Genomic DNA, 12,741 nt, shown 5'->3' with positions numbered 1-12,741 from the left:
GCTCATGAGCCCTCGATTCAGAGCTGGTGTGTTGAAACCCCATCCAGCTCTGTAACCATTAGTCACATGGCCCAAAGCAGCTTCTGCGACATTTTTGCTTCTCAGGATCGTCAGCTGTGAAACGTGGATAATGTTGGGTGGTCGTGGCCCACCTTTAATCCCATCACTCGGGAGGTAGATCTCTGAGTTCAAGGCCATCCTGTTCTGCATAGTTCAGGACAGCTAGAGATACATAGAGAAACCCTGCCTCAAAGAACCAAAGCAAACAATAAAGTGGACAATGATAGATTCCCTTTTTGTGGGGCTGCTGTGAAGGCAAAGGCATTCCATGGAAAGCTTTGTACATTTTGCTATGATTAGTATCTGGTATGCGCTACCTTTGAGGCCTGTCCTCTCAGGGACCTTCGTTTGGCTAGAGAAGCACATGTTAAGTAATTATAGAAATATAAAATGACTCCCACAAGGATCTAATCCTGCTATAAGAGACTCAAGATGTTAACACAGACCCAGAGACCTAGTCTGGACAGAGAAGCTGATGCTCAAAGTCCTTCAGAAAGCCAGGGGCCAGCATAACAGGTTCTGGGCAAATTCTTAATTTCTATTAGGAGTTCTAATCTATTAGGGAATGGAGACACATAAGTATCTCTTTAGAATATGTTCATTCCTGACGGTTAATTTGCTGTGGATACTGTTCATTTTGTAGTACGAACCTCGAACTGAATAAGCACACCTGTTACCACATAGCTTTGTGTAGACAGGTTTTCCAACAATTAGTGTCTGTCTGTCTATCTGCCCATCCATCTATTCATCCATCTGTTCGTCATTTCATCATGACTTGAGTGAACCTGGAAACAGTCACAGGCTCTTACTGAGCCTTGATCTTAAAAGGTAGGAAAATAAAGCCATTAAAACCCAAAGAGGCAGCCCCTTATAGATCTGTTTTGACTTTCTACATTGGGCGGGAAAGTACCTCCAAAACTCCTTGCTCCTGCAGAAGGGTTGCCCCAAGAGCACATCATTCTCTGTCACCTTAACTAAGGGTCTACATCCCATTGGCTAGAGAAGCCCTCTGTGCAGGTTGAACACCACTAGCCCTGGGTCAAAATGTGGATGGAGTAGCCAGAGCCCAGACTGAGGTACCAGACATGGTGTGTCATACCAGCCAAGATGGCTAAGGATCATGTTGACCTTACCCAGGTCCCCAAGCATTGTCATCTTTATTTTAGAAATGAAAGAGTATTGGGTAATTGTCCCAAATCTTCCCTGACTAAATCTTCCCTGACTCTTGTAAATGGACTCCTAAGATCCACCTTAACTTCTGGATTTCTAAGAGGCCAAATAGAACTTGGGGAGGATATGATAAAGGTCCCCGTCTGTGGGTGGCTTCCACGGAACGTACTGGAAGTGAGCATTAAGAAGCCTGCCTCATTAACTTCCTCTGAGAATCTCATGTGTGTATATATATATTATATATAGACAAAAGTGTCACAATTATACCCATTACTTAGAATTAATATATGCTAGTAAAAACAAAATTGATGAATTAATTACCCCTGCTTTAGCTCTAACAAATCCTTGACACTGAGTGGCTGGTGATGGTCCAAGGGGCACAATATCTGCCCACTGGGGCCCTTCTCCAGGCATTGATGTTGTATTACTGGAAGAGGCTTTAGCCTGAAGCCGGATAGATATGTTTTCTTACCTCCACTCGAGCAGAACTCTGGGCAGCTCTGGGTAAGTTCTTTAGCCTGCAGAGCTGAAAGTCACGTAGCCTGGGCCTCTAATAACCAGGTTGTATAGAGGGTTTAACTATAACATTCCATCATTGCATCCCATCACATGCCATCTATCTTATTTGTTGCATTTTTCTTTTAATCACCTTCGACAGCAGCGGTTCCCAACCTTCCTAATGCTGCCACCCTTTAATACAGTTCCTCATGTGGTGGTGATCACCAGCCATAAAGGTTTTTTTGTTGCTACTTTAATAAGTGTAACTCTGCTATTTATATTTTAAAAAATATATATTTATTGATTTATTGATTATATACTGAACCAGGATATGAACAGTTAGCCTTTTAAAAATGATTTTTATTTGTGTGTGTGTGTGTGTGTGTGCATGTGTGATGTGTATATTCTGGTGCTCATGAAGGACAGAAGAGGGGGGATCAGATTCAACCACTAACTACAAGTGATTGTGAGCCCCCTTGTATGCTTGCTGGTAACAGAAGTTGGGCCCACTGGAAGAACAGCAAGTGCTCTTAACAGCTGGGCCATCTCTCCAGTCCCTACACACAGCCTTTTGCTGATGTCTGTGACTACTCCAAAGCTAGGAACCACTAGGGCCTTTTGATTGACAGTAATTGACAGAGGAAACGCTCATGTAAGGAAGTGAATAGGTTGGCAGTGGAAGGGCGTGACAGTGAGGAAGAAGAGCTCTTGTCCTCCTGTTCATCCTGTGCTTGTGGAATAGCAAGGCTGCCTGAGTTGATGAACTCTCTCCAGTTTCTACCTTGGTATTATGTCACCTGGATGAACAGGCTGGACTTCCTTTGACAGATTCCTGAAGGAGAGGCCAGGAATGAGAAAAATGAAGATAGGAAAGCTAGGGTCTGAAGGTCTTTCATGAGTTGATGGCTCAAGCCAAGCAAGTTTATTAAGACAGCATCTTACCTATTGTTTGCAGGGGGAAATGGGACAGACCATCAGATTCTGTTAAACTATCATACAATGGGACGGATGCAGTAGCAACCTAACCAAGCAATGATGCACAACAGGAACACAGGCTATCTCAAGTGTGCTACAGACTGAGCACTTGGTGGCCTTGGGACAGATAACCACAGGCCTTCAAATTGGGGCAAAGTAACTTCCCAGGATCCAAAAGATCAGCTTCCCCAAGGCCCTGGCCCTAGGCCATTACTGACTTTACTAAGCAAGTTCCTGGTTTTTAGACAAGAAACTATGTTCCTCTCCATATATCCAGGCCCAAGAGAAAGCCCTGGACTGGCTCCAAACAACTGAGGGTGGCAGGACTTTTGGGAGTTGTATATTAGTTACTGCTGAATCACAGCATTTCTGATCTCAGGGACACCCAGGTTATGTTATTTGCTAGGGTCTGGGATATTTGCACTCCAACACCAATGTGTGTGTGTGTGTGTGTGTGTGTGTGTGTGTGTGTAACCATTTTACAGTCATGTGTGACCTCACACTACAAAAACTTTGGCTGTTGCTAAATTATTACACAATGAATTGAAGTGTAATTCTTAAATGGGCTGACAACTTCCAGCTCTCACTGAACATACTCTCTGTAGCTAAAGGTTATAGATGGTTTTTAACTGAACTCTTAGCACTAGGCTAACAGATTCACCGAAACTGATCATTTCAATAGTGCAAGAAGAAAAAAGTCAACATTTTATTACTATATTCCAGAAATGGGGATATGGAAACCATTACTCATTAGTTTGCACTAAAAGGAAAGCCAGCCTCCTCTATAGTTTTTGGGCCAGAACTGTGTATGAGTCAAGCTGTTAAGGAAAAGACTCTTGGTGGGGAAAATAATTCTGATTTGTGTGTGAGGAAGGACTGGAAGTTTGGAATTAATTTTTTTTGTATGTGCACATGTGTGTATAGCATGTATCCATGCTCATGTGGGTATGTGCTCATGTTGACATGAGGCTAGATGTTGACATCGAGTGACTTCCATTATCTATCTTTGTTTTTTTTGAGACGGTTCATTGATTTTGCTAGGTTGGCTGGCCAATGACTTCCAGGGATCTATCTCTGTCCTTCCATTGTTGGGGTGACAGCCACATGAGACCACACCCAGATTTTATGTAGGTACTAGGTCTGTGAGCTCACGTCCTCATGCTTGCATGCCAGGCACTTTACCAACTGAACCATTTCCCAGCCTGAGAAATTATGTTTCTGAATAGTTGTCTCTAAATTTGCCCCTTGGCTCTTGGCTGTTTGATAACTGATTGGTTGTATCTGTCTTCTACATAGCTTGGAATTGCAATTGGGTTTTTGGTCCCTCCTGTTCTGGTACCCAACATCAATGACCAGGAAAAGCTTGCCTACCACATCAGCATCATGTTCTACATAATAGGAGGTGTGGCCACTTTCCTCTTCATCCTTGTCATCATTGGTAAGATCATCAGTAGGCCGCTGGTGGGTAAGGGGTGGGGAAGTTATGTCAACCCTGGTGGCACCCTTTGAACATGGCCCTAAATACCACAGATACTTAGAGACACTAGAGGCTGGGCTTTTTACAGTCTTCAGATGTTTTAGCCGGAATAAATTGTCCCTAATACAGCTTTAACTGGTACTATGTGTTAGACGTCCACACGTGCAATTTCGAACAGACCACACCAGACCAAACGTTCCAAGGGGGTGGGTTATTCAGGAGATAGGGCAAAGATGGCGGTGGGGGGAAGAAGTAGAAGAAGAAGATGGAAGAAGAGAGGAAGAAGAGAGCAAGGTCGGGGGGGGTTCTGCTTGTTTTATATGGGCGGTGACGTAGCGTCTCCCAGGTAAAGGTGAGGTAGCCAGATGGATTCTGGGAATGTATGGTGGTTGCCTTGGCAACGATGTGGGGGTCGCCTAGATGTGATGTCACTGGGTTCGGAGCCTGATACCAACACTATGTACTTCATTATCAGCCCAGGAAAGGTTTAATTGTGGTTGACCAGTTCTCCATTTCCATCTCATTAGAAGAATTAGGTAGATTGCTGTCACCTTGATGAGGCCCCAAGGAGGACCTCCAGTGTCATAGGCATTTTGTTGACAATGTCTGATTATAAGCCAAATGCATTGGGGCATGCTTTTAATTCCAGCACTTAGGAAGCAAAAGCAGGAGGATCTCTTTGAGTTCAAGGCCAGCCTGACCTACAGTACAAGTTATGGTATAGCCAAAGCTATACAGGTAGTAGCCAGGCTACTACCCTGTCTCACCACACCCCACCAAAATCCCAAGAATGTCCTATTTCATTTAGTCCCCAACAACCAATGAATGAGGTGCCTTGTAGAACCTCTTCATCAAGGAAGCTAAGACTTGAGGGAAATTCAGGAAGTCCTTCCAGATTAGACCGCTAGCAAGTGTCCAGGAATGGATTGAAATCCAAGCTTGTTTAATGCTACACTTGAAATTATAAACACTTGAAATTATAAAATAGAAATTGCCCCACAGATGCTAATAATCTGAGCTGAGCCTGAGAATACTTGGGGACCAAATGTCTTCATCCTTATTATTAATATGAGTAATGTATGCACTGTGGAAAATCTAAAAATAAAAGAGTGTAAAGAAAGGAATGACCATTAATTTGCCCTTGAAAACTAAATTCCAACAAGAAAGCTCAGGTAACTGCTATTAACATTTTACACAGACGTCCAATTACTCATCCAAGTATTTGCTTATTTATGCCTCTTGGCTGGCCCCTTGTGATCCTTGCTCTCTGGAGGCTGAGGCAGTAGGATGACTAATTCAAGGACAGCCTATGTTACACAGGAAGACCCTGTGTCAAAGAAAACAAACAAAACATCAACAAACCCACAACAAAAGTGAACGACAGAATTTAAAAAAGAAACATTGTTTCCATGTAAGTGATATGATCGCAGTGGATTCAGAGATGTCCAAGTAGTTTTCTTCCCTGTTAGCCTGTTAGTCACCCATCTAAAGGTTACCCTCTGCCCTAAAGTCTAATCTCAGGTAGTAAAGGTTTATTCCTGTGTGCTGGCTTACCTGCAGAGTCACGTAGTTAAATGTGTATCTCATACTACTGCTCTCTAAGGTATTTCATTCCAGGTAGCTTAGTCAGGACAGTGTTCCCTAGGGCTAGCAGCGGGGAGCTAGCTGTGAGTGGAAGCAAGGAAGAATGAACTAACCCAGGGCCTCTTGGTTCCACTGAGGTTTTAAATTCTACCATGCCTGCCTCCAAATGCTTGTGTTCGTGGCCAGTGAGGTCCTGATTCTTTGCAACTGCAAACCTAGGTGGTAGGACATTGCTATGTTTGGGTATTTTATTAAATCGTAGTTGGCTGAAGGATAGAAACAAAAGCTTATCTGAGTACTGGTTCATAGCTGTCATGGGTGTTGAGACAACACCGGGTGCTGAGGACCTAGGTCACCTTCACGAATAGAAAGGGAGTTGAGCAGCCAAGACAATGGATGGCACATTCCAGTGGGGGAATTTATCCAGAACTATTATCGGAGAAGGAAGAGGCAGGGCTCTGAAGTCAAAGCTGTAATGGTCGGGGGTGGTTGTGCTTTGATCTGCTTGGAGAGTCAACCTCATTTCCAGAACTTCCTCTGGAGGCAGACTGCTTACCTTCCAGGAGAGGTCTCAGGAGGCTTGTCAGAGGCGGTGTAGTCAGTGGCCTTGCTTGGATGATGTGGGAGAACCAGTTTAGTCAAATAACTAGCTAAACACATCAGCCCTGCAGAGGCAAATGACACTCAGTGGGGTCACGTTATACCAGCTGTGCGGAACTAGACTCTAAATGACACGGTTTCCTACAGTCTCTCTTCAGCCTTTGACACAGGAGTGGTCAGTCACTCCTGGAGCTTGTCTCTTTCCTAAGATGAGTCTCATTCAGCACTGGAGAAAGAAGGAGTTTGCTCTCAACTTCCGCCATTGTAATTTTCATTGACTCAGGGAACATGAGGAACTAGAGCGAGACTTGAAGAGTCTTGTTCGAATTTCATGGCTTGGCTGCCATGCGCCAGACTCTGCGATTCTGTCGTCACACATCCTATCTCCCTTTGAAGCTCTGGAGCTCAGCCACTCACGGGGTTCATGACCTTCCAAAGTCCAGCTTTCACTCCCCCTGATATGTGTGCCCACTTCTGTTTTGTGATAAGTTATTTGCTAGGTATTATGAGCTGCCTTGATCTTTGAACACTGCCTAGGAGGCTCAATGATTCCAGTCCTCTAGGGGCTATTAAAGAAAAGGCAATAAAATATGACAGTGTAGCTCAGAGATTGAGCACTTGCCTTCCTGCTGGAGGCCGTTGCATCCCTCCCCTCTACTGCCAAAGAAAAGAAGAAAAGAAAAGGCAAAAAAAAAAAAAAAAAAAAGGATTTTGGGCAAAGCCTCAGACAATGAGAAATAATTTTAGGAAGAGGAGTTGGAAAGCTTTCTCTGGAAACAATGTTATTTCTTTTACAATCTCAGTCCCTCCCTAGATGGTGGAGGCAGCTTGTGTCTGTGTGCAGCTGGTACCCCTGGGATGGGACCACAGAGATTTCCCATTGTTTCTATTACTTTCCTTTCAGTATTCAAGGAGAAGCCCAAGTACCCTCCCAGTAGGGCCCAGTCCTTGAGCTATGCCTTGGCGACCACTGATGCTTCATACTTAAGTTCCATTGTCCGACTCTTCAAGAACCTTAACTTCGTGCTGCTGGTCATCACCTATGGTAAGGCATACATGTGTCTAATGTGTCTGTGTTTCTTATTTGGGTGGTTTAGGTTGACCTTGGGGCCTCTGCATATGTTGAGAGGTCCACTCTGGAAAAGCTGTTCTTTTCCTTGCAGGTTCTGACAAATGCTTATTGATCTTGATATCACATCTATACAGCAGTTGTGGGAGATCTTCCCTCTCTCTCTAACATCTTAATGCTTAGGATTTAAAATAAAACCTCTCAGTCCAGCTCTCTGGTACACTGAGTTCAGCAAGTGGATTGGGATTGCTGCCTTTTAAAAAAAATAATTAATTAATTAATTAATTTTTTTTACTTATTCACTTTACATCCCGTTCACTTCCCCCCCCCCATAATCCTTCCCCATTCCTTCACTTCTTCTCCTCTGATCAGGTTGGATGCCCCTGGGTGTCCCCCTAACCCTGGCACTTCAAGTCTCTGCAAGGCTAGGCACTTCCTCTCCCACTGAGTCCAGACAGGGCAGCCCAGCTAGAAGAACATATCCCACGTATGGGCAACAGCTTTTGGGACAGCCTCCGTTCTAGTTGTTTAGGACTCACATGAAAACCAAGCTGCACATCTGCTACATATGTGCAGGAGGCCTAGGTCCAGCCTGTGTATGTTCCTTGGTTGGTGGTTCAGACTCTGAGAGCCCCAAGGGTCTAGGTTAGTTGACTCTGTTGGTCTTCCTGTGGCATTTCTATACCCTTCAGGGCCCACAGGGATTACTGCCTTTTTATCTGTGTAGTTCCTCATGGTAAATAGTGGGTACTCTAGGAGTGATGGATGAATGAATGAGTGAGTGAATGAATGTAACTGTAAATCAGTCTTGCCACACAGCTTACTCTGCAATTGATTCTCCCTCATCTTGTAACATCAATGCCCAGCATTTCCTTTTCCTTTCATTTTCAGAGCCTTTGGTATGATAAATTTTAACCTTCGGACTGGTGTGTTGCCTTTGCCTATCAACACTGATTTAGGTGTCTTCTTTTCAATCTTTAATCAGAACTAAGATCAAAGAACGTTAAGAACAAGGTCATAGCCAGGCCAGTGGTGGCATATGCCTTTAGTCCCAGCACTTGCAAGGCAGAGGCAGGCAGATCACTGAGTTTGAGACTAGCAAAACAAAACAAAAGAACAAGGCCATAGCATTCAAAATACCTGTCCTTTAGGAGGATTCCAGTCTAACGAATGGTCACTGTTAGTTCAAGAAGTTGTAGATCTGCTCAAGTGCACTGCCTCACAACCTACACTTGAACACTTAACTCCTGGATAAAGTTAAAATTAAATCAAGTGTATAACACACTCAGTAACCTGTGAAACAAAGATATGAAGTTGGTTTGACAAGACAAACTGAAGTGAGACTCTTTTGGCCGTGACTCCCTGTTTTCTGTGGGTGCTCAAGTCACTCCTTCATAACACCACTGCCATCTGGTGTGAGTTAATTCCTACTGTATCCATGTGAGAGGAACACTGTAAATATCCCCATTTAACAGAGGAAGAATCTGAAACTCAGAGGGACTAGGTACTTAGGCTAAGCACTGCAAGTGGCAGAGCCAGAATCCAAACATGGTTGTTAAACTTGAATTTTCTCTCTTGTTACATAACCTAAGTTTTGGACAAAGCCTCCTGTGAGCCTCCTGTGTCAGTCTCCTCAGTAGCTGGGGCTCCAGGCATGTGCCCTCATGCTCGCCTCCAGAGCTAGCATTTTCTTGCATATTCTACAGTTGCCTGTGTATTTCCTTACAGAACTGTACTTAACACTATACGCCAAAGTGGTTGGAGAGATGGCTCAGCAGTTAAGAGACTACTTTTTCTGAGGACCTTGGCTCAATTCCCAGCACCCACACAGTGGCTCGTAGCTGTCCGTAACTCTAGTCCTAAGGGATCTGGCACCCTCTTCGCCAGATCCAGGCATGCACGTGTTGCAGACATACTCTCAGATAAAATACCCATACACAGAAAACAACAAATAATTAAAATTAAATAACAATAGTATATTAAGGTTTATCAATGCCCTTTATCTCCAAACCCTCAGTTGTCGAGGTACTAGGTGAGAGACTGCTTTACACCACACACCAAAGCTGGCAGCCTCTCCCTCATTTCGTTCAGTTTCTCGATTCTAAGTATGCCTCTGAATTCATCCCCAGTAAAGTCTCCAACCTCTAGACATGTCCAACTAAAGCAGTTATAAGCTGCCTATTACTGTGTAGTATAAAGCATAGGTAGGACCAAGCACTTGGCAAGGAGATAGATGTATGGGGAGCATTAGGCTCCAGACCAGTGGTCCTTAACCTTCGTAGTGCCATGAACCTTTGATTCAGTTCTTCATGTTACGCTGACTCCCGTCCATAAAATTATTTCACTGATACTTCATAACTGTAATTTTGCTAGCGTTAAGAATCATAATGTAAGCCGGGTGGTGGTGGCGCAAGCCTTTAATCCCAGCACTTGGGAGGCAGAGGCAAGTGGATTTCTGAATTCGAGGCCAGCCTGGTCTACAGAGTGAGTTCCAGGACAGCCTGGGCTATAAAGAGAAACCCTGTCTCGAAAAACCAAAAAAAAAAAAAGAATCATAATGTAAATATCTGTTTTCTGACAGTCTTAGAAGACCCCTGTGAAAAGGTCATTCGATCCCCAAAGGGGTCGTGACCCATAAGTTGAGGACTGCTTCTATACACAGACTATGAAACCGGATGCCTATGGGTTCCCTTCCGGGCCCAGGATTCCATGATTCTCAGAACTTTTACTTTGCTCCCTGTCTTGATTGCATCTGTCTGATGGCTGTTAACATTATTACTTCTGACAGCTGGGTGTTTGAGGCCTGCCCTATGGCTCTGGAAGACATTAGTGCTTATGTATTTTCTGTGGCTGAAGCTAATGCTCGTGGTACCTGCTGGACAATGGTGCGGTGTAGAGCTGTGGGTCCTCAGTGCTGGAGGCTGTGGGTGGCAGGGTCAGCTCACTGACCTATGAAAGCATGCAATAAACTAAATGTATTGAGGGTGCTGCTGCTGGTTATTGGGGAGCGTGGGGTGGGAAGCTCTGGGTCACACTGTGGGGGTACAAAGCAGCTCCTTCTGCTCTTATATGATTGGTAGCTTGTGTTTCTGTCCTTTAGTTAGAATTATAGGTCTACTAGACACTAGGCATGCCTCCTGATCTATTTGGTGAAGTGATAATTCAGGAAATAGATAGATAGGAGAGTCTTTTAAATGTAGTTTTTTAGTTTATTTTTTTAAGATAGGGTCCTGTGACTCCTAGACTGGCCTAGAATGAGCTGGGGACTGTCTGGAGCTTGTGATCCTTCTGCCACTATGACCCAAGTGTCAGAATTACAGACGTGTGCCACCACATCTGCTTTAAGTGGTGATGGGGACTAGGACTTAGTTCACGGTAGGCAAGCACTCTGAAAACCAAGTTACATTCCACAGCCCGAGGGAAGTGCTCCTTGAATATCTATAGCAGTAGCAAGGATGCTGGGGTGGAAGCAGGGTTGCCAGTCATTCTCCTCCCCCAGGACTGCTAATGGCTCTTGTCACCTTGTAGGCGGTGTATAGTCAAGAAAAATGGCTGAGTAGCAGTAAGAACAGTGGCCTTTGTGTCACCAAAACAATGCAGGAAGTTGTTGGAATCTGCTCTTTCAAGGTCTCTGTAGAGCCTGTCAGCTATATTGAAAAGCTTTAAGCTTCTCCGTGCTATTTCCATGCCTGCTGGCAGGTGTGTACTACATCACAGTCCCAGGTGTCTGACATCTGGTCTGGGAGCCTCTACTTGAGACCCCCTTTCCCTTGGGGTTCTCCTGTCTTACCCTTATTCTACCTTGTGGGAGGGACCAAGACAGGGATCTTCAAGTGCCTATAGGATCCTAGATTACAAGGAGTTTAACAAAGTACAATGACTTATGTATATGCAAAACCACTATGAAGTTCGTTACTTTGTATGTAATGCATGTAATTAAATTTTTTTTTGACTTTTTTGAGAAAGGGTCTCTCTGTGTAGCCCTGGCTGTCCTAGAACTCACTCTGTAGACCAGGCTAGCCTCAGACTCAAAGATTTACCTGCCTCTGCCTCCCATGTGCTGGGATTAAAGCAGTACACCACCTCCAACTGGTGTGATTAATTTTTTTTTTAATTCAAAAAAGGAATTGATGGGACTGAAGAGATGGCTCAGTGGTTAAGAGCATGCATTGCTCTTGCAGAGGACCTGGGTTTGGTTCCCAGCTCCCACATAGTGGTTCACAGGCATCTATAACTTCCAGTTCCAGGGGATCCAGTGCCCTCTTCAGATCTCTGAGAGCACCAGGCATGCATGTAGTACACATACATATATTCAAGCAAAAAACACAGATATAAAAACAATTTTTTGTTGTTTTGCTTTTTGAGACAGAGTTTCTCTGTGTAGCCCTGACTGTTCTGGAACTTGCTTTGTAGACCAAGCTGGCCTTGAACTCAGAGATCCACCTGCCTCTGCCTTCTAATGCTGGGATTAAGGGCGTGTACCATCATTCCCAGCTAAAAATAAATCTTACAGGAGGAGAAAGAGAAGGGGGCTGAGTGTGGTCATACATGATTCTAATTCCAGCAGACTTTTAAAAATATAACTTTTAAAGATTTGTTTTTATCTTATGAATATGAATGCTTTGCTTGAATGTATACATGTGCACCATGCTTGCCCTTTTGAATCGCCTGGACCTGGGGTTAAAGATGATTATAAGTATGCTTCTGAAAGGAATAGTGGAGCTCTGGACCCTTCCTGTCTTTTGTGGCTTCCTAGCTGTCGTGAGGCTGAGGAGCTTTGCTTCGCTGCAGATTCCATACAATGATGGGCATTGCCAGTCACAGGCCCAAAACAGTGGGGCCAACTCTGAAACCCTAAACCCAAAAGAAATCTTTCTTCCCTAAAAGCTCATTCTCCCAGGTATTGTGCTATAGGATGCAAAGCCAGCCAGCACAACAAGAGAGAATCTACTTCAAAGAGAAAATCCAGTGGCATCTTTGATTAAAGGTTTGGTTTTTCTGTGCTTCTCTTCTGGGATTCAGATGCAGGCAGCAGAGGTGGAGGCCTGTCTTTCAGGCAATTCTGGCTTGCATCAGATTTGGGAAGTTCTTAAGTAGCTGTGGGTAAGGGGCAGTCTCATGGTCTTGGGGCTCCTTTTCTTCCATGTGAACCCCACCACCTGGGAGTCTTGGTCTAGTCTTCCATCCTCTGTATTTCTGAAGCCAAACACCAGTTTTAAGAAATATCTAATATGTTTTCCTTTCTCTTTTATCTATCTCTTTCCTTCCTTCCTTCCTTCCTTCCTTCCTTCCTTCCTTCCTTCCTTCC

General features: G+C 44.2%; 1 protein-coding gene across 3 annotated transcripts in view; it reads left to right on the top strand.

Moving 5' to 3' along the window:
* Flvcr2 (feline leukemia virus subgroup C cellular receptor family member 2) overlaps nt 1-12,741 on the top strand; it is a 61,465-nt gene that overhangs the window by 29,783 nt on the left and 18,941 nt on the right. For all 3 annotated transcript variants that reach the window (XM_028771852.1, XM_028771851.1, XM_028771850.1), the window contains exons 2-3: nt 4,000-4,141; nt 7,269-7,409. In XM_028771852.1, coding sequence (XP_028627685.1) covers nt 4,000-4,141; nt 7,269-7,409 — 283 coding nt within the window. The remainder of the gene's footprint in view (nt 1-3,999; nt 4,142-7,268; nt 7,410-12,741) is intronic.

The sequence above is a fragment of the Grammomys surdaster genome, unplaced genomic scaffold (assembly GCF_004785775.1).
Source record: "Grammomys surdaster isolate TR1022 unplaced genomic scaffold, NIH_TR_1.0 210, whole genome shotgun sequence".
NCBI lineage: Eukaryota > Metazoa > Chordata > Mammalia > Rodentia > Muridae > Grammomys > Grammomys surdaster.
Note: the sequence above shows the minus strand (reverse complement) of the source record. Positions and strands in the feature narration are given on the sequence as shown.